A 22,382-nucleotide genomic window follows, 5' to 3' on the forward strand; every position below is an offset into this window, starting at 1 on the left:
TCTTGAGAGACTGGTAGTCCTGCAGAAAAGGATGACTTCAAGTTACTGCTGCTGAAAGCAGTTCTACAAGCTACTGACTCATGGGGTGTGCTTAGTTTTTCACAGGCCTGCATGGAGTCATGGGAAAATGTTTTCTTTTTGGTTTTCTCCCACATGATTCTATATTACATCCTCTTTCATCTGTTGTTTCATAATGCCAGTCATACTAGCCATCATATGACATTTGGAACCTGTTTTTGTTTATGCATATAGATGTGGGGGGGTTTCTGCTGGGTTATATTGTAAGAACCACAAAACTATTTAAGTTAATTAAAACCTCTGCAAATGTAAAGGTTGAAAACATTGAATATTAGAAGACGGGGACAAATTTAATTGATTACTTTATGATAACAATAAAATATTCACATAAAGATCTGTTAAAAGCACATTGTGAAGGATGTACATGTCTGTTCATGGCTGGATGGAGATGTGTGAGGACAGTTGGCTGTAAGCCTGATCCTCCCTGACAGCACACCCACTATGATTTCACTTCTGGTTCATTGTCTTCAATAACTCCCTTAAGTCGCACAGAGGTCGTTGAGTGAATTGTCAGCAGTTTTCCTCGCTTGCCTTAAAGTTTTTATCAATAGAATTGATATTTGGCTTTGTCTTGTCCACATAATGATTTCTCCGTTGGCTTGATATAATTGTGGTGATGATCCATTTTGATGCTGGATTGAGGGCAGTGCAGACCTGCCAGGTGCACGCTACGCTGCCCGCCCTCTTTCTCTCCTCCAAGTGTCTCTTTGATGCCTTTCCTAAACTCCTCTGCTGTCTCTCCTTTGTTCCTCTCGCAGAGCAATTACTGGAGTTCATGCATCAACTGCCAGCATTTGCCAACATGACCATGTCAGTGAGGAGGGAACTCTGCGCTGTCATGGTTTTCGCTGTGGTCGAACGCGCCGGCACCATCGTTCTCAATGATGGAGAAGAGGTGTGTGTTGGTGCATACTCATGCACACGTAAATCCTGTCTTGTGATTGTTAAATTTAATTCATATATGTGTGCGTGCGTGCATGTGTGTGGGTACTGAACCTTAGTCTCACCTCTTCACACCAATGAATCTTTCTTCGTCCATTTGATATTTTTTCTGCTCTATTAAACTTGAATAGTGGGCATTGCTTATCGACGGGTCTTTCTAGGATCCTTTAGGCGTCCAAAGCAGGCCTCAGTTGTTTCATCTCTCTGTTCAGGACGCTGTTTCAGTGGCAGTTTGCTTCTTTCGATGTAATACAGCCATACAATAGGATGCCTTTAAGGCTAGCCACATTAGTAAATGTCCAGTCATAAATAATTTAAGGTTCATTGAGTGCATTGTTGCTGTCAGGGTTAAGGAAACCACAATGGCAGCTTTTCAGAAAATCCTGAAAATACTCTTATTATTGTTATTAAACCTAAATGTGCCCCTACTAATAATACTTTGAAACTCCTTTTTTCTTACTTAAGTCTTGTTTTTTTTCCTGGGCAGCACCAACAGCCTCTTGCTTTTGCTGTATTCCTCTGAGGAAAATAAGAAACCATCTGTTAGTGCAACAGTCCCCTTGTAGTCGCTACATATGGTTCTTTTTGATAAATTACTTTGACTCATTAAAGGACACCAGCTGTTGGGAATGTTACTATACTGAAGTTAATCTGATGTGTGAAGCTGTTAGTGTATTAGTTTTTTGTTTTCTTTCTTTCTTTTTTATTTATTTATTTTTGATCTGACCTCTGTGATTGTTTTTATGGCTCCAGCTGGACTCATGGTCGGTGATCCTGAACGGTTCGGTGGAGGTGACGTACCCTGACAGCCGGACAGAAATCCTGTGCATGGGAAATAGTTTTGGGGTGTCACCAACCATGGAGAAAGAATACATGAAAGGTGTCATGAAGACCAAAGTAGACGACTGCCAGGTAAGAGCCTCACTTTAAGTACTCCTGCTCTAGGTGTTGGTCAAATGTATTGCCTGGGTTTACAGGTCAGTTTCTTCTGCATCATTTCCATGTGACAAACATGGGTACAAACCCTGCCATGTTCAGTTTTTAAATCCCACTGTGACCCACTTGTGCTGAAAGTGTTTGCACTCGTGACACCTAAAGTTGCTGCAGGCAATAGCATCCTTTTAAATGTGCGGAGCAGCTATTATGAAAGAAAATAGGCCAGCTCATGAAAAGAGGAAGATCATAAGGTTTTCTTCTAACTCTGAGCTAAAGTTGGTGGCTGGGGTGTAAAAAATTGTTCCCATTATCTTATTTTTATATATTCATTTGGTTGCTATGCCATCAGATGTTATAGGTTATATTACTTTAACACTTTATCTTCCAGTTATTGTGTTTGAATACTATTAAGCATATATAATTAATGTAAATTTACAAGTTTCTTTCAGTCACCCACTAATTTGAGTTTCTCTGTTGTGTCCAGTTTGTGTGTATAGCCCAGCAGGACTACTGCTGCATCCTCAACCAGGTGGAGAAGAACATGCAGAAGGTTGAGGAGGAAGGAGAAATTGTTATGGTGAAGGAACACCGTGAACTCGACCGCACCGGCACCAGGAAAGGGCACATTGTCATCAAGGTAACCATTAAAAATCAATTAATCTACGCTTCTTTAAACCCCATAATCTCAAAAAAGAAGTCCATTAGATGATGGCCTTATTTCACACTTGATTTATGACCTCAGTAAACCCAGTGAGCCGTATGTACTTGATGCTAGTTTTAAGGCTTTTTAATAAAGCAGGAGTTCCATCTAGTACATGGTTCCATATAGAGTAAAGCAGGCTAGCATTTCAGTTGCAGTTGCAGTCATCTTAAGGATCTGCCACTCACTTGTAATGTCTTTCTGTTAAACATCAGGGCACACCGGAGCGTCTCACCATGCACCTCGTAGAGGAGCACTCAGTGGTGGACCCTACATACATCGAGGACTTCCTGTTGACCTACAGGACCTTCCTCTCAAGCCCCATGGTCGTGGGCAAGAAGCTCCTGGAGTGGTTCCACGACCCAAGTCTCAGGGACAAGGTATGATCAGCAGGACTCTGGTATATCTGTTCAGATACACTTTAGGCAGCTAGACTTTGTCCATTTACTCACAGACGTGGTGTAAATTTATCTTGTTTCACAGAATTCTGAAAGACTTGAATGTTCTTCAGACATGTTGGATTCACATACATAAAATCCTCAGACATACTTGACTTTTGAACTTGTATTTAATTAGTTGTCAGTAGGTTTAGAGTACAAACAGTTCTACACTCATTCCTCATGAAATCTTTGGACATGACTGAGTGTGTGCATGTCGATCATGTGATCTCTCCAGGTTACACGGGTAGTCTTGCTGTGGGTAAACAATCACTTCAATGACTTTGAAGGTGACCCTGCCATGACTCGCTTTCTGGAAGAGTTTGAAAACAATCTGGAAAAAGAAGTAAGTGTAAAATATAAAGAAATGTGGAAAAAATGTTTAATTCAGATTTCTAATTCATTTTCCTCATTGTGTTTCTTTAAGAAAATGTGTGGGCACCTAAGACTGTTAAACATAGCATGTGCTGCTAAAGCCAAGCCACGGCTGGTGACACTAACCAAGCCATCCAGGGACTCTCCACTGGCATTCAGCCTTCTCGGAGGTCAGGAGAAAGGTTTCCGCATCTTCATCGATGCTGTGGAGCCTGGAAGCAAAGCAGCAGAAGCTGGCCTTAAGCGTGGAGATCAAGTGAGTTGGTTCTCTCCCTCTTCTAACGTCACCAACATCATACACTTTAAATTTTGAGCAGAACATTTCCTGGTAGTGCCGTTTTTATTCAAAGCTCATTTAGCTGCAGAACACTTTTTCTCTGTAGGCTACAGCTGTGCAGACTAACACTTCAATTTTCCTGTTTAAGTAAATTTTTGTTGTGAAATTGGTTTTACATTTTGCTCTAACTAGCATTAAAAGGCCTCTTCTGAAAGTCTCAAATTGAACTTGCCAGTAGCTCTGGGCACCCTGTGTTGGCTTTTTTTCCTCACAACTTGACTGCTCAACTATTTTCACACTCTGCAGTCCTTAGGGCTTTAAGCAAAGTCCCTTAATCCTTGAAACCATCTTGAGAGCGTCTGGATGCGAGTTAAGCCCTCTTGACTCCAAACATCCCCTGCAGCTGTTTCCTCAAAAGGAAGCAGAGAAACTGACATCCATAAGGAAACATTCTCTCTCTCATATAGTCTTCATACTTTCTTTTTTATACAGCTGTAGTTAATGTCATCATTCACCCAGTACCTGCTCTTTCAGAGCTTTAGTATTAATCTTATTGGTTTTTATCATCTTCTCAGTAGTGAACTCGCTAATCACTCCTGATCCTAAAAGAGTAGTTTGACTTTGAAAAAGTAAGCATTTACTGGCCTCACAAGAGCAGATGATGGCCTGTGTGTCCATTACGGTTAAAGGCGACTTCCTCTTCTGCCAAAGAGGAAGTGGCAGCTCAGTTAGATGATCGCATTTAAATGCAAATATCCGGCACCTATACAATGGTCAGGTTATGAAGACAAAGACGGGGCTATTTGGAAATGAAAAGGAAGAGTCCTATTAATGTCAAAACCATATGTTGATGATATTTATATCCTGTAGAACATGCATGAGCTTGGGAGTTTAGGGCCTCTTTATTATCTAGTTAAACTGCATAGTTCAGAGATTAATATTTGCAGTGATATAACGCGGCCTGCAAATTGGCCTGATGTGGTGATAACAGATGAGTTTTAGTACTTCCTGTGCTGGAGTTCTGTCAGAATTTAAAAGGCACTCTGTGGTCAAATGATGTTCTTGTGTTTTAAATCCATGGGCCAGATATGATCATCAAACACAGCAGGAGGTTGGATTTTTAATAATTATGCATAAGGTGCTAATTTAGACATGATTCTTTTTCTAACAAGGAGCTGGCAGTGTGTTCAATTCATTATTTTTGCTCTTCTTGTTGTCAACAAAAGAATGCAAAATGTCAAGGTCCCAGTTTTGGAGCCACAACATAATTTTTGTGTTTCTTTATGGGTTAGAAAAAGAGGACGCTATTGACATCATCAGCTCTATTGTTTTTCCTCAGTCTGTTCTCGATCAGATGTATAACCCTTTAAGTTGCTTAAAATTGTGCTCATGGCTTTCTTCGTCTTTCCTGCAGATCTTGGAGGTCAATGGACAGAATTTTGAGAATGTCCAGCTCAGCAAAGCTAATGAGATTCTGAAGAACAACACCCATTTGTCCATAACTGTGAAGACAAACCTTTTAGGTAAAGCATATTATAAGTTATGATATCTTGTCAACATCCACCAAATCACTGGTGATCCTATGACGATTAGAGAGAGAGTTATAGTTATGTCAACAGCAATCACTTGTTTTTGTTGACTTGTCCAAATGTTAAAGCTTATTACTGAACAAAAAGCATGTGGATAAACTAATAAAAAGGTTAAGATCTGAGAGTAGATGTAGGAATACTACAGTGTCTTTAATGACCCTTTTCTTTCCTTTTACATTAACACCTGTCTAGTGTTTAAAGAGCTGCTAACAAGGCCAGAACACGACCATGATTTGGATTGTGAGGAGGAACATGATCGAAAGAATGGGGCACCCCACCTTCCAAAGATTGGGGACATTAAGAAGGCCAGTCGCTACTCGATCCCTGACCTGGCGGTGGATGTGGAGCAGGTGATGAGTCTGGAAAAGGTCAGCAAGAAAGCAAAGACCAACACAGTGGGAGGACGCAACAAGCTGAAGAAAATCTTTGATAAGACGCTCACCAGCATCCTGCCCCCTAAACCATACAAGTAAGAAGACCTCATTACTTTTAACTGTCACGACTTAATTACCAATAAAAGCAGCTTTGCATGTCTAGATTTCAGTGAGAAATAAATATTTAGGACTCTGTGCAGCATTTATATTCAGTAGACTCTGAACTCTGTGATTTTAATATCAATAGGAAATCAAAGCCTCTTGATTGGAGCTGATTAGATGCAGAAACTTCGTTTCTGATTTTTCCTGACACTTTGACATGTTGCTCTGAACGATTATGCAACGTGCACCTGCATTTTTATCAGTCTGCCAATCAAATGCAAGGCTGAATCAGAATTACTTTGAAATGCCGCAGATAAGAAAGAAAAGGTATTTGTTCATATAAATTTAGTTCCTAATGAGAGCAGGTGTCCATTTCCCACAGGGCACCATTGAAAACGTCTTTTAGCTGAGCCATATATAACCTTTGCTTTCACTGCTGTGAAACTCCAGGATAATTAACATGGAATACATCATATGGACTGCACAGCCAAATGTGTTTCCATCCTCCTTCTCTTCCAAACACAAATATCGCCCTCTGCCTGTTGTTGACAGAACTGCTATCTATAACAGACTCCCCTCTGCTCGCCCTCTTGTTTCCATAGCGACGTTTGCGTGGGCCAATCACAGGATGACAGCATAGTGGGAATGAAGCAGTCCAAACAGATCCCACCAGCTCTGCCAGTCAGCGGAAACCTCTCATCGTCAAACCCAGACCTCCTGCAGTCACACCACCGCATCCTCGACTTCAACAACCAGCCTGGTGTGTATTTAACCACTACATGGAGCTCGGGAAGTTTGTGGCATCAACACATTTAGAATGTTCAAAAATACTCTGCCATTATGTCATTTGTGGGGAACAAACAAAGAACCGCTCACTCAAATGGCGTCAGATGACTAAACATAATAAAATAGCTACCTAAACAGTTGTTCCTCCACTGCTCACACATAGCACAAAATAAACAAGAAAAATGCAGTAATATGGTCTTTATATTAACTTCTGTCCATTATGTTGTTTATATCCTTTCAGTCCCATTGATAATGAGTAAGTATCGTCTCTCCTTGTGATCCTGCTTCTCCTGGAAAAATCATATCTTTGGCAGTGCTTTCAACCTTTATGTCAGACTTATAGACATTAATCTGTTAGAGTGCAGTCGCTTAATCTGGAGTCATAGTAGTACAAAGCTAATTCAGTAAAACAGCAGTGCAATTTTATATTTCCTCTGGGCTCATGGAGATTTATCTGATCTGCAAGATGCTGGTTTGGCTTTTGCGGGCGTGGGATTGGTGATAAGCTCTTGATAAAGCTTGACAGTCAATCAGTTAATCAATCACTGTTTCTTAATCGGATTCAAGCTCTTCAGATTTCAGGAGACTGATGGTAACATATACCACAATTACCATTGTTTGTCTCTCCCAGATATGTCAGACCAGGTGTTGCGAGTCTTCAAGGCGGACCAGCAGTCTCGGTATATTATGATCGGGAAGGACACAACCGCTAAAGAAGTGGTGGCCCAGGCTATCAGGGAGTTCGCCCTGACTGCTGCACCGGAGGCTTATTCGCTGTGCGAGGTGTCTGTCACACCTGAGGGCGTCATCAAGCAGAGACGGTTACCGGATCAGCTTTCTAAGCTAGCCGACAGGATTCAGCTGAGCGGCAGGTAATGACTTCTTTATCTTGATGTTCAAACTGCAACATCAAAAGTAAAGAGTAGGAATAAAGACGGGTTTGAAAAGACCAGTTCCACCATTCCTTGCTTGTCTCCTTTACATGGATGGTGATGTGCAGTATAGTTTTTATTGCCGTTTAAGTAGGACAAAACATCTTAAATCCAAGAAACCATCCTTATTAAAGAAAGGATAAATAAGAATGAATTGGGATGGAGTGATTGACCTCAGTTCATCTTTTCAAGATCCCAGTGGATTAAAACTCATTGTTTTATCAACAGCATTAAAAAATCCTAAGCTTTTTACAGTCCGAGCAGAAAATTCTCATAGATACAGAGAGAAAAAATGGCAAATGTTTAACCAGTATTTTGCAATCCATCTTCCTCCATCAGATACTACTTAAAGAGCAACATGGAGACAGAGACGTTATGTTCCGATGAGGATGCCCAGGACCTCCTTCGAGAAGGACAGATTTCTTTGTTACAGCTCAGCACCGTGGAGGTGGCCACACAACTCTCCATGCGGGCCTTTGAACTTTTCTGCGCCATCGAGCCCACCGAATACATTGATGACCTTTTTAAGCTGCGCTCAAAGACCGGCTCTGTCAGCCTCAAGCGCTTCGAGGAGGCAATTAACCACGAGACCTTCTGGGTGGCCACTGAGGTTACGCGGGAACCGAACCAGCTAAAACGCATGAAGATCATCAAGCACTTCATCAAGATAGCCCTGCACTGTCGCGAGTGCAAGAACTTTAGCTCCATGTTCGCAATCATCAGGTGGGACAATGAATGTGCAATAAACTGATTTCTTTTACATTTTGGGTCATATTTTTAAGTCATATTAATATAGAGAAGTTCTTCTGTGTTGTGATGTCTGTACAAATTGTTGTACTGATTATATATTCACTGCCACGGCTTTCCCTATAGTGGTCTGAACCTGGCTCCAGTCTCCAGACTAAGAGGCACATGGGAGAAGTTGCCAAGCAAATATGAGAAACTGTTCGGGGACCTGCAGGACCTCTTCGACCCTTCAAGAAACATGGCCAAGTACAGGAATGTCCTCAGCAATCAAAACCTCCAGCCACCAATCATCCCCCTGTTCCCTGTCATCAAGAAGGACCTCACCTTTCTACATGAAGGTAAAACAAAATGAAACGACCGACTTTATAAAATAATTATGGATTCAATTTTTTGTGATTGGCAGTATTTTTGCAAAGTTCCTGTGTGGCAGATTTACTCTAGTGTTTTTACATTATTTTATATCTGTTTAGCTCAGATCTTTCACTCGGTAAACATTACTATATTAGACACTACACAACACACACAGCTGCAGATTCTGCACAATTTTTCTGAAAAGAGTCAGTGTTGCCAGATACTGCTGATAGTTTCCAGCTCAAAATCTATTCAAAAACTGCCAATATGCACACAGGCCCACAGAGTTTAATCACCACTGCACTGCATCAGATTCAAGAGCAGTGCACACTAGCGCTCAATCATACACAAAACAAAAAACTATTCTTACTATCGGTTTGCAGGCAAACACTTTTGCATTATCACCTATCATTTAAAAGCAAACTAAATAACAATCCATTTTGCAAAGTCGAACACCCAGGCATGCACACACATACAACCCATTTATATACTATATATATTTCTAATCTTAAAAAGTGTGTATTGTTATTGAAATACAGGACAACTGGCTGTTTTTCATGTAAGCTTTTCTCAATGTGAAAGCCAACTATAAGTAGGTAACTGCTTCTTGGTTTCAGTGTGGTTCTTTAAATATTGCAGTTAGCTTTCCTATCATCTGCTATACATGGAATTATCCATAACTTTAAGTTTACCTCTCTGACCAACTTCTTTATGTACAGACCACCAGTGATCTCAAAACAAATTGTGTTGATTTGCTGTATAAATGCAGTAACCACAAACAGAATCTAATTGTTTCAAGGGGTAAAAATGCTTCACGGTTAGCCATATTTATCTCCGTAGTCCTCTGTCACTTGCTGTAGTTTTTAAACTCTGTAATTGATCTTTTTTTTTCTTTGGCTTTTTCAGGCAATGACTCTAAAGTGGACGGCCTGGTGAACTTTGAAAAGCTGCGGATGATTGCCAAAGAAATTCGCCATGTTGGTCGCATGGCGTCTGTCAACATGGACCCAGCCCTTATGTTCCGAACAAGGTAAGATATTTAGGAAACAAAGTTAGATCTTTAGATTCTTAAGGACCCTTCACTCTCCCTGTAGGACCAGCCGGCACTACGCTGACTAACCAGCTCTGTGGGGTTAGCCGGTTCACGTAGATTGAGTCCAATTCCTGCCTCACGCTTTTCCTTTAAGCAGCTGTTCTCTTTGACAACTGCTTCGTCTAGCAACTGTTTCCTTGTACACATTGTTGGCATAAGATGTGCTCAGTGCTTCTGTGAAAGTCTCTTTGTCTAATCATGTCTCCTCTTAGTCGAGTGTTACCATTTGATTTCCTTTCTGCTGACTTTCATGTGGGTCTGTTGGTGAAATTGCTTCTCTTTGGTGATCTTGGTGGTCTTTCCTGTCCTAAGCTTTGTCTCCTCTCTCTCTTTCAACTCATCCACCCTTTGCCCTCCATGCTTCTCTGCTCATGGCACACACCCTCTAGGAAGAAGAAATGGAGAAGTTTAGGGTAAGTTTGGTGACCCTACAACCTTTGCCCTCTCTGCACCATGCACCCTTTTTTTCCCCTGCAGATTTGCCTGCTTTTTTGAGTTAAATCCGTTTTGAGTTAAATCCTTCTAACTCTGCTTGACGCTAACCTATGGATATTCAGTGGAACAAAGGTCACATATGCCAACATGAGGTTATAGTGAATTATTTGAGAATCAGTAAATAATGGGAATAATTGGAATACTGTTTACGACATGAGATAAACACACGCTTGACAAATAAAAGGATTATATCCAGCTTCCAAGTAGCAAATGCGACCTTTTTCTGATATGTTGTTTCCCAACATAATGCATGCAGCTTCTGTTTTAAAGTTTTGCCTGTCTTTGATGGTCGATCTGCTTATCAAAGCTCCAAACAGCCAGAGATTCTGGAACTGAAATACTCTGCAACATGCTTTACATTCTTGTGGTCAAATGGGACACCATTGTGCACAGCCAACATTTAATGGGAAACATGCAGATTTACATTTCATTCACTCAAAAACAAAAGAAAGCAGTTTGACATCTGCAGCTCATGATTAGCACCTTAATCTCGTAAATACAACATCCATGCCTTGTAGCTGTGAGATTGTCTCGTAATAATATCTCTAAAATGTGGTTTGTTGTTGTTATAAGGTACTACTTGAAAATTTTTATTGAAACGTGATAAATTTGTTTCCACCATCGAGAACAAATGTGGCTTCTCATTGACTAACACCACAGGCGACTGCCAGGGTGCTGTTTGGCTGAGACCATGTGCAAAAAAACATGCTTTCACTACTACTACTACTACTACTACTACTACCAGCTCTGACTCAAACCACAGAAATGTAAACTATGACTGCACTACACTAGCCCCTCTTTCTACTGCCCTGTTGTTTGACTGCAGCCGTCATCGCTCAACCTCTCCCTCTGCCGTCTGGAATGTCTGGAATGTTTTGGAGTTGGGAGAAATGACTAAAGCTGGTCTCTGCATGTTCGAGTTTTAAATACCACACTCCCTATGTAGCCTCATAGTGTCAAATATACAGTTTTACTTCAAAATCAAGTCATTTACAGTCTGAAGCCACACCTTTTTTTTTGTCTTCTTGTTTGTGCGTCTCTGTTCCTCTCTATGTTCATGTGCACAAGCAGGTCGCTAAGTCAGGGTAGCGCCAACGCCGCCGTGCTTGACGTCACACAGACAGGTGGGCACAAGAAGCGGGTGCGACGCAGTTCCTTCCTAAACGCCAAAAAGCTTTACGAGGATGCCCAGATGGCTAGGAAGGTCAAACAGTACCTGTCCAACCTCAGCCTGGAAACGAATGAGGAGAGTCTTCAGACACTCTCCCTACAGTGTGAACCCTCCATTAGCACATGTGAGTTTGTTGCAGTTTTTCTTCTTTCTTTCAGTTTTTGGGGTTTGGGGAGTTTAATAGGGAAAAATATGAAGTTACAAAAGATCGAAGCTTGAGCGCAATTCTCCTGAGACATACTCATACCCTCACACATACTTCACTGCTCAGAATCAGATCCTCAAGGACTCACTGGCATGAAATAAAAATCTGAGTTACTTAGCCAATTTCCTCATTGTTGATGCCAAACCTCCTTTGTTGTCATTGCACTGGGGAGTAGTGGTCAGAGAGACTCTGTGAGCCGTGCAGCTCAGTTTTGATCGATACAAAAGTCTTAAGAGCAAATTTCTTCCTTCTAAGCCCTTTTTAACACAATTACCTATTAAATGTAACTTAAAGTATATCTATACAGAATACTTACTTATTTCCCACTACTCAGTGCCCAAAAATGCAGGTGGGAAACGACCAGACACTTCTCCAGTTGTGCCCAGAGCTGCGAGTCAACAAAGGGGTCAGCTGGCCAAAGGAAACCAAGCTCTCCAGGTCCCCGCTGTGGCCCTTTACCCATCTCGAAAGAAAGTGCAAGTCAAGGATCTGCCACCATTCGGTAAGATGAAGATTACACATAACCGTCAGTATTCAAGTATCATTTGAGTTTAATGGTATTCCCCCTCCCATCATTGAGAGAATAGGATACGTGTTATTCTAGAATAAAGCTTTATGATTGTGAACATTCATTGGATAGTTATGAAGGTAAAATTCTTGGGATGTGAATCTTTTTATTTTTTAATTGGTTTAGCTTTCCGTACAGGTGGATACAGTAATGGTGCATGATTGCATGAACAGCATTCTGTATAGATCTTCTGTTCCCTTGTCCTTGTACATGCTCCTATTACCTTGTCCTCCTCATCTTTTTATTTGCAGACAATGGCTGATTCAGCTTCTTTGTGACAGTGCTGCCACCAAGAGGCTGGCTGGCAATAAACAAATGCAAAAAAATCCCAGACAATGCTGCTTAGCGTCCCAGCACCCTTGGGGTCTGGCAGTGTTCCTCATGTTAATTCTGCTCATCTTTTTGCAAATGTCCACAGGCACCAGTTCCCCGCAGTCTCTGAAGAAGATCCTCGCTCTTTCAGAGGAGGGGAGCGAAAGACACCGGAGGCAGCCAGAGGACACCATGTCCAATGCCTCCTCCCAGCTCTCCTCCCCTCCCACCTCCCCCCAGAGCTCGCCCAAGAAGGGTAAGCCAATAATCCTCCCTCCCTCTGACACCACTCTCCAGACTGCAGTCATGGTGAGCTACAATTGCCACCTAGTGGCTGCCGCTATGTACTGCACGATGGCTCTCATTGTTCAGAGTATGAGAGACCAATATGATATTAAAGTTGACAGATGATGCGTGAATAAGAGTTGATTTATACTATAAAACAGATACTGTATGGATTTAATTTAGTCAGCCAGGTTTAAGTTGTGTAAAAACAGAGATAAGCACTTAGAACTTGAATGCTTTTCTCATAATCACGCACTACTTTTACCAATGACTATGAATTAAAAACTGTAAATTCTGATCTACTGCAAGTACATAAATGTATCGTCTTCCACTTCTTCCTCGCTCCTCCAGGTTACAACAGGATGGGAGACACCTACTCAGACTCTGGTCACAGTGAGATCTCCTCTCGCTCCAGTCTCGTTAGTAACTCCTCTTTCGACATGGCCCAGGAGGAGAGGAGACTTCGTCACTCCGGAGTAGTCGGGGATTCTCACATTGGAGGATCAAGGCTGGAACGAAGAGCCACAACTGACCCCGATCAGTACAGTCTTGGGTAGGATTACTGAGAACTTGATAAGTGAATCATTGTTTTGTTTTTTTTTCCCTTCTGAGGTGAAGCATCGTCATCTTTTATTCTTTTTTTTTAAACATCATATCCTAGGTCATATTCATCAATGCAGGACTGTCGGGGCATTTATGCTGGCGGCCATACAGTACTCTCCTCACCCAGTTCAGAGGAACTGACTCAGGATCAGGGAGACCGTGTTTCCCTCGACGCTGCAGACAGCGGCCGCGGTTCTTGGACATCCTGTTCCTCTGGCTCCCACGATAATATCCAGACGATGCAGCAAGGACGTAGTTGGGAAACTTTGGCCTTTGGCGGTGGTGGAAGTGGAGGCGGCATTGGAGGGCTCCCTCCTGGCGGGCCAGATGCCATATTAGGGGGATCAGCTGCACTGTGGGCAGCACAGGCAAGGGGGAGCTGGGCATCTGCCAGCTCCTCCTCGTCCTCAGCAGCATACTGGGGGGAGGACTCCGAGGGGGATACCGGCACCATAAAGAGGAGAGGAGGAAAGGACGTCAGCACCGACCCAGAAACAAGTAGCATCACATCCACCGGGTCAGAGGAGGCAAAGCAGCTCGGCCGACCATCTCCATCACCCATCACTGTCGGAAATAAAGGCGGCCTTTGTAAGTGACTGCTAAGTTTTTGTTTTGTTTTTTTATGCACCATTACGAGTCGGACTGTTTACTGACTTGATTGCAGTGACTTTCTAAAGTCTTTGTTACCTCACAGTCATGAGGAGACTCCTCAAGTTTGTGCACCTCACAAAGAAACCTACACGTACCTGCTATATAACACATTTTAGACCTAAAATAATGTACAGATTCCAGTGGTGCTGAATTCTTTCCTGGCATGTCCTAATATAAATATTAAACATTATACATTCATCCTGCAGCAGCTCAGTGTCTCATTATTGCGGCCTGCCCCACAGTTTGAGAAACATTGGATTAAACAAACAAATGTCTTTGTGGCTTTAGTTTGTAATCCAGCTCATTTTAACCAATGATGTTTGGGCAGGCTGTGGTTGTCCCTGCAAAGACCAAGAGGGAAATGTATCTGGAAACCATCAGCTAGCATTTTGCTTTTCACAGTTTTGTTGTTCATTCCTGAACAGTGACTCGGGTCCAGAATTTTGGCCGCGATGTCCACTGGCTGCGCTGAATGGGGCCCAAATATCAGTCAACCCACAGGCCAAATCATTAGAGGATAGCTGTTGGGTTCCCAGATTGCTTCTCATTTAACTCTTGGCAAAAAAAAAGAATGAAATGGGCATTGATCCCAAAATTATGAGGTAATCCTACATCCTATCGAAGGATTGTTTTTCTTCTGTGCAGCAGAGCAGTCCAGATTTGAGATGGTAACATTTAATGACAGCATCTTTAAATGTTGCATCTCATCCTTTTTTTCCCTTAATTTTTGATTTGTCATCTTCTGCTGTCGCTGCCAAAAAAGCTTCATAAAACACATCATCACGTGTCTCTCTTTTGTATCCCCTCAGCCCGAAAAGAGGGCCGTTACCGTGAGCCTCCCCCGACTCCCCCCGGCTACACTGCCTTGACCATCTCTGACCTCGCTGAGGGACAGCACTCAGCCCAGTCTGTTCCCATGTCCACAGCGACCCACTCAGGCCGGCGGCCACCAGACTACACTACGGCTCTGCAGCGCTCGCGCATGGTCACCCAGTCGCCCGACTCCCACCAGGCCCACCAGGGGGCCAAGCACCGGGCAGGCGGCCTCCACCGCACTCGCTCACCCGCCGAGGAGCAAGAGCCTGAAGAGGAAGAGGAGGGTGAGTCCTTGTCTTCCAAACTAGTCGCTCTGAGGAAGCCAGTGGCACAGCATACACCAGAGACTCCCAGACCATGACAGTGTGTGTACGGGGGTTAACAGGCAGGGCCCGACTCCCCAAGGCAGGTAAAAACTAATTTATCAGGTTGCCCCCTCCACACCAGTGAACCTGCATGTCAGCAGAGATGCATACAACCCCCACAGCACTAGTAGCACCGGTCCCACTCCAAATTCCAAAAGTCAGTGGAAATTAAATTTGATCTGGAAAGTCTTGATTTGGAGTGGGACCCTCACCTCTTACCCGCAATATGTCATCATGCATGAGTCATACTTACTGGATTAGACTCACTACTTCTCTGCCACCACGCATTCTGCTCTTCTTCTCTCACTTTCTCACACACCGTGTCCAAACAGCATTCATCAGCAGACACGGTGTTAGGATCCTCTCACCCATGCAGTCAGTGCCTGAAAACATGCACCTCCATTCACCTGCACCAGCACACCCCTGACTCGCCTGCAGTGACTCTGAACATACTGTGTGTCGTTGTAGTGGTCTGGTGTAGCGAAGAAAGATCAAAATGTGGATAGATGTGCACTTGTTAAGTAATAAATGTATAGACTAACATGAAAGGCTAGTTTAAAGAAAGGCTGATGTGCAAGCTTGAAAAAAGGTTTTAGTTTAGGTAGTTCAGTATGCCTGCCTAATAAACAGCTGTTTGTTTACACACTAAAAGCAGCCACAAAAAGAAATTTGACACGCAACATGAAAATATTTCATTTTAGAATCTTTTTCCACCCACAAGCTGCCTGTCCTTGATTTCATCCATGATTTGATGCAAGAAATCAAGAACTGGAACTGAAACAGACCAAAACTACAAACATTTTTCCAACTTTTTGAGAGTGATGACTCAAAGAAGGCCATTGGAAGGAAAACAGTGAGAGAAACGGTAAAAAAAAAATTCCTGCCGCTAATATACACAAAAAAATCCCGATGTCAACAAATCATCTCAAACCTGTTAAAAATAGATACTGCAGTGCATTTCCAGTGGAGGACATTTCCAACTGGAAGCTTAAATAAAGCACATGGAAATGTTAAAGCTGTTTTTTGGCTTCGTATGTCAGAGGTTTCAGCATCTGCAGCAAAGTGAAGTGTTGGAGTAGTGAATGTATCTGTGACATCTGCCATGCAATCTAACATGGCTCATGGCAGAGTTGGCATCAGCAAGTTGTTAATTATCTGGGCAGTATCTCAGGCAAAACTATCCGAGCACCATGCCAAATGCACTTGGAGAAAATGCTTTGAAAATCCTTTATTGCTTTACATTTCGAAAACGCCACAGTCTGCCTTCAGATGACTGAGCAGCACTGTTGTACTGCGGTGTTTGTGTCCAATCAAACAAGTTTAGTCAAGCTTTGAAAACTTCCCTCGAAAACTTCAGATTGATGTGAGTTAAAGCTGATCAGAAAAATGATGGTATTCTTTGGTAATATTGTTGGCATTACATTAAGTAAAAGCTTCCTGAGCGGTGTCTCAGGCAGGTTTTCATTCTACACATTGCCACTGCTGACCTCATTAACTCTTCAACTTTATTACATTCTAGCTCATGCATTCATTCAAGGTAACCGATGCCTATCTTTGTTTCTCTCTCCACAGAGGATGAACAGGTGTCAGCGGTTTGAGGGACAACAGTGGACATCTTTTTGCAGTAACTTGAAGTGCCCCTTGTTCAGGGTGGACAGGATTAAAGAGACAGGCAAACAGACTCATCCGTGACATAACGTGCCTGCCTCCTCCACTTGATTCTCCCTCCTTACTGGTGGATTCCTCTGCTCATCTCCCTCCTCCGCCTTAAAGCATCATGGAGGGTTGAATGACCCTGCATGCAAAAAAAAAAAAAAAAAAAAAGATAAAAATACTGTGAAGAAGAGATGGAGAGAAGGTCAAAGACGATTTAAAAAAATGCCTGGCACTTTGGAAAAAAATAAGACTGCAGAACCCTGACTGGCACTGGGTTTTGGGGGGGCTTCACCCAAGCCACAGACACACAAAACCACATAAATATTACTGTTACAAACAGGACTGACTTCTTAAGACTGCCCACCACCACCACCGCCGCCGCCACCAGTAACAAAATCCCAGACCTTGCTGTTGACACCACAGCATCATGACGTGTTGAGCTTCATCTGCACTTTCTCATTTTCTACTTTCTAAAAAAAAAAAAAAAAAAAAACAACAAAAAAACACCCAACCCAAGAACAAATAAAACTACAAAACAGACTAATGCTGAAGACGGAGAGAAACAGTTGACTTGACTCTTAATTTTCAACTTCCCACTAGATTTTTTTTTTGGTTTGTTTGAGTTTTGTTTCTTTGATTGCACTCTGGGGGACCGAAAAGAGAAATCAAGTCAGCCCATAATTTCTCTGCCTGGACTGAAATGACCCATCTGTTGCTGAGGGTTTGAACTCTGAATCCAGTATTATCTCATGTCACATATGAAAGCTAATCACTTGTTGGTTTAAATCAAAGAGCTAGGAGGAGGACTCAGGTGGGAGAACCAACGTGCACACATGCACAAACAGACAGAGACACACACACAATACATTTTGCATACCCAAGCATAAACAAAATCACAGTTTAATTCAAAAGCTAGCACTTTCAGCACAATATCAGATTTTACCAGATGCTTGCTGCCACCCCCCCCCCCCCCCCCCCCACCCCCCCGGATAACAGGGTATGAGTGAAGCATATCAGCAGAGTGTGTCTGGTTATATCTCAGTCTTTGTATCATCTAGTTGCTTTGTTTTACACTGAGACTTTTGATGGCGATTATAGGAAAAAGCACAGAGATGACCCACTGGGAATCACATGAGGCTTAACGGTGTTGGTCTCTACAGTGCATCAGATGCACACAAGCGAGCTAAATCGAGAAATCTAAGAATCATAGTACAAACTGTGAGCAGCAATCGAGCACTAATATTAGAAAAGTTGCCTTTCATTCCGTTATTTTTACTGATGAAAGGATCACAGACCAGCAGCAGGGCTGATTTTGTTTTAAAAGCTGCCAGTGTGACTCTACCTTTGCAACATGATCTTGTAATAGTCTGAATATACACCCATTTCCCTTCCAAATGAAAATATCCACTGATTCAGATTTGGCTTCTTCCCGACACAAACACACGCCACATCTCATGAATGTCCAAGCGCCTTATGATGCCATGATTGCAAACATTTCATTCGGCGGTTGTCCCCAATGTGAATCACCTTGTTTCAAGAGCAAACCTTGAATCAAGCAGTAGTGGAATGAAATGCCTTATTCAAGATACTTCCCCTGGCTTTTTTTTTTTTTGTTGTTGTTGTTTTGTTGTTGTTTTATTTCGTGTGTGTGTGTATGTATGTGTGTGTGTGTGTGTGTGTGTATATATATATATATATATATATATATATATATATATATATATATATATATATATATATATATATATATATATATATATAACCAGGAAGTCGGGCATTTATTTTTGGTTGTGTTTGTGGCTTCAGGTGGTTTTATCAGACTGTGTTACAGTATAGTAGATCTTTTTGTCTCGGCATAGAGCGACCCTGCCTCCCTCCCTCTGTTGTCGTGCTACCAGATACATCCTCAGAAACTCTCCTCATCTGTTACAGACATCAGCTCAGTGGATGCTGTGTGTATATCGCTAATGCCTGCGTCCAGTTTTACATCATATCTCAGCATCAATGGAAGCGACTGAAAGTTTTGATCTTTTTTTTTTCTTTGACTCCGGTGAGGTAGTTGACGAATGAAGTACTTTTTTTTTTTTTGTTTGTTTTTAATCCAAGGCTGCCAATTTAAACGATTAAGAATCCTCTTGTGAAACGTAAACTTTTTGTTGTTCTTCAGAGTGGCACTGATCACATTGATCAGTCTTTGAATGAGTGCAGTGTTTTCCACTGTGTTCTGTGACTTCGCTCTAATCATTTTTTCCCTAGGGTTTCTTTTGTTATTGTATTTTTTTTTTTTTTTGTAATGGTTGCAGATGGATTGTTAATAATTTGTTTGTAATACAGTGGTGACATGCATCATTCACGTTCATTCAACTCTGAAGATAATGTGCATATTAGCGGGCCGAGTCCTAGTTCGAAAAACAAAACGTTGCACAACAATGTACAAGCGTAAAAGTAAGTGTAGTAGGTAGAACTGCTACTCCGTTTGATGTGTGATGTCAGTGAGAAATGTACATTTAGCTGGTGATGATCTTCTTTTCTTCATTCTTTCTTGTACTACTTTGACCTGTATGTCTTTTAAAAAGACAATTGGTGGAGTACGTATCGGTTGTTTTTTGTATTTTTAATACAATAATTGTAAATATTGGTTATATTTTTGTTCAAATGTACTATGTTTATGCCTCAACATCCAGTTTATATGAAGCTGGGAATCAATAAAACTGCATAAAGAATCAACACCTAGGTTTAAATTCACTTATTCATTTCTTCTGCATTTAGATGTCTTTCTTTTCATTTTTCTTTCTAAGGATTTTTTTCCCCTTTTTGTCTCCAGATGCCGTCTAGTGTTTGCACAAGTCATGGAAGCAACTTGAAAAGTGTAACGCTCATCCTTTTCTATCTGACCACAGAGTGTCAGAGTTAATAAAAGAGATATTGAAGTCTCCTCTTGCTTTTATGTACTTGTTTTGTGTTATCTTGTGTTATCTTGTTACTCTGAGAATAGTACAAGTCCCCACTCTAATTTTTCTCTTGGTGTTCTAATTTACTTGATTCCTCATTCGTTTCTTCAATTACCCGTTTCTTTTTCTAATAAAGTTCTACAGTTCCCATAATAAGAGAAGTAAATTGATGCCAATACATCTGACCAGTGTTGTGGAAATGATGCGGGGTTTTTTTTTTTTTTTTCTCTTGAAACTGAGACATTTAATTCATCCCTTCGTTGTTCATGATAACTGCTGAGATTTATATTTTTCCTGAATTGGGAAAAATGGAAAGATGAAGCAACATAACAATGGCAGGCAGCGTTATATAAAATTAGTTATTTTCCAAGGGGACTGGAAGGGACTCTGGTGGTTCAGAAGTTTGAAAATGTTAGCTGTGCGTCCTGTTTTAACTTCAGTTCTATTTTTGTTGTTTTCAGTTTAGTTTGATACTTCTCAGAGTGACTTTGTTCATTTCTTATGCATTCTTCAGTGATATTAAGTTACTTTTAAGTTTAGTTTTCATGAAATGTGTGATGGCAAGATAAGAATTAGAATAATGGATAGGATTGTCAGAATATACACTCAGAGGCTATATACACACTTTATTAGCTGCAGCTGTTCAACTGCGCACATTTAATCAGCCACATGGCAGCAACTCATTTAGGCATCTCTGGTAAGTGGCAGTTCTCTGAGTAAAAATATTGATGCAATGCAAGAGAGCAGAGGAGAATTGCCAGATTGTTTTGACCCAATAGGAATGCAACTGTGACTAAAATAACTTTGTAACAACCAAGCTGTGAAGAAGAGCATCTGTGAGTGCCAGACACATTGAACTTTAAAGGAGACTGGCTATAGTGGTGGAGGACCACACTGTGTGCCATTCCAGGGTCAATAAATCTGGACAATAGAAGATTGGAAAAACATTGCCTGTTCCGATGAGGCTCGATTTCTGTTGTGACATTTGAATGGTAAGATCAGCATGAAAGCATGCATCCATCCATCCAGCTGTGTCATGCATCAGAAGATGGGTTTGGTGGTGTTTTTCGTTTTTTAACAAAACACTACTCAAATGGGTCACCAGACCTCAACGCAAAAGAGAACATTTTGCATGTGGTGGAATGGGAGATCAAACCTGCAGAAACTGTGCGATGCTATCATGACACCAAATCTTAGAAATGTTTCCAGCACCTTGTTTAATCTGAGCCACAAAAAAATTAAAATGGTTCTGAAGGCCAAAGCGGATCCAACCGAGTAATAGTAATGTACCTAATGGCCACAAGAGGGCACTCTAACAGTTAAGATCTGAACTCAGTTTGCTCAGACATTAGAGTGTTGTAATGCATAGAAAATATGTTAAATTGATTGTAATTGCTCAGATTTTGAAATGAAGAATGATTTTATTAGAAACCCAGTTTAAAAGAAAGCCCTTTTGTTGTGGGGGAAATCAAACTTAAATGTAACTAACCCGTGTCGTCATAGCCTAATAGCATCTTTTTTTTTTTTTCTTTTTCTTTCTTTTTCCCCCAGAGCCTCGGTTCAGGTGGGGAGACTCCCTGTGCTCATGCAGTCTGAGATTATTCCGGCTGTTGCGGTGCTAGTCGGCACCATATCACAGCTTGACATTTCCAGTCCTCATGAATAATGCAAGCTCAATGGTCCTGGTTCCTGCTATCATGGAGCCGAGGGCCCCAATTTGTCACACTATCCAAAATATGATGCACATCCCCAACACGAGAGTCGAGGAGCTGCCTTCACATCCACACACATGTACAGACTGGTAAATAAAGGTATAAATATCTGTTTCACTGCTCCAGTTCTGTGTCTATTCTCAGCCTCTCATAGATAAAGAGAAACAAGAGGATAGGGGAGATGCAACTTTTTTTTCCCTTTTTTTTTTTTTTTTTTTTTTTTTTGCCAAATTCCAATACTGAGCCATTTTCAAATTGGTTCAAATTAAACGGTCAAAATGGCTACAAAGATGCTTAAGTTGCCTGTGGTATTTTGGTTAGTTACCATATTTCTCAAGGGTATCAAAGGCTCTGTGGCAGCGTTTAGCTGACAGTACTGAAAGAAGTTAATACACAGGTTTTATTAACTGCTGCCGATTTCTGTTATCTCGGGTGTTATAGAACCAGTTAGTGACAGAAAACACTGGTCTCTTCCCAGCTGTTATGAGTCTGGAAAAAATACATTAAAGTCGTGGCCTTTATGCATGTCTGTTTGACTCTCCGAGGAAAGAGATGTGGACCAGAGGACTCGAGAACGATAGACTGCATAGCGTTGAGCTCTTGTTATTCATGGGGTGTGGTGTCACATAACAACTGCAGTGTAAGCGACACAAAAAGTGCCTATATGTATATATTTTTTTCCTAATTTCCATCATACAGAGGCACAGCTCTAATGCTGACAAGTCATGTTTTTATTGTGATAAAATGAAGTTAAAATATTCTCACTGCAGTCGCCTGCATTAGAAAGATAACTGTGACTGACATGGGAATCGATGTGGAACCACACATGCCCAAAAAGGAAAAAAAAACCCAAAACAAGCACTGCTGCTGCAT

At 41.6% G+C, this 22,382-nt stretch overlaps 1 protein-coding gene across 6 annotated transcripts in view; it reads left to right on the plus strand.

Moving 5' to 3' along the window:
- Window positions 1-17,022, plus strand: part of rapgef2b (Rap guanine nucleotide exchange factor 2b) — a 109,673-nt gene extending 92,651 nt beyond the window's left edge. Inside the window, exons 9-29 of one of the 6 annotated variants that reach the window (XM_080900905.1) lie at window positions 837-973; window positions 1,774-1,932; window positions 2,441-2,593; window positions 2,872-3,036; window positions 3,332-3,439; window positions 3,521-3,724; window positions 5,160-5,268; window positions 5,527-5,803; window positions 6,413-6,570; window positions 7,228-7,468; window positions 7,868-8,251; window positions 8,402-8,613; window positions 9,533-9,656; window positions 10,109-10,132; window positions 11,283-11,509; window positions 11,925-12,092; window positions 12,577-12,726; window positions 13,107-13,308; window positions 13,417-13,946; window positions 14,819-15,234; window positions 16,763-17,022. In XM_080900905.1, coding sequence (XP_080757031.1) covers window positions 837-973; window positions 1,774-1,932; window positions 2,441-2,593; window positions 2,872-3,036; window positions 3,332-3,439; window positions 3,521-3,724; window positions 5,160-5,268; window positions 5,527-5,803; window positions 6,413-6,570; window positions 7,228-7,468; window positions 7,868-8,251; window positions 8,402-8,613; window positions 9,533-9,656; window positions 10,109-10,132; window positions 11,283-11,509; window positions 11,925-12,092; window positions 12,577-12,726; window positions 13,107-13,308; window positions 13,417-13,946; window positions 14,819-15,186 — 4,100 coding nt within the window. In that variant the 3' untranslated portion in view covers window positions 15,187-15,234; window positions 16,763-17,022. The remainder of the gene's footprint in view (window positions 1-836; window positions 974-1,773; window positions 1,933-2,440; window positions 2,594-2,871; window positions 3,037-3,331; window positions 3,440-3,520; window positions 3,725-5,159; window positions 5,269-5,526; window positions 5,804-6,412; window positions 6,571-7,227; window positions 7,469-7,867; window positions 8,252-8,401; window positions 8,614-9,532; window positions 9,657-10,108; window positions 10,133-11,282; window positions 11,510-11,924; window positions 12,093-12,576; window positions 12,727-13,106; window positions 13,309-13,416; window positions 13,947-14,818; window positions 15,235-16,762) is intronic. The other 5 variants (XM_080900909.1, XM_080900910.1, XM_080900906.1 and 2 more) reach the window with 5 other exon arrangements.
- The last annotated feature ends 5,360 nt before the right edge of the window (window positions 17,023-22,382 follow it).

This window comes from Rhamphochromis sp. 'chilingali' (genome assembly GCF_963969265.1).
Source record: "Rhamphochromis sp. 'chilingali' genome assembly, chromosome: 13".
Lineage (NCBI taxonomy): Eukaryota > Metazoa > Chordata > Actinopteri > Cichliformes > Cichlidae > Rhamphochromis > Rhamphochromis sp. 'chilingali'.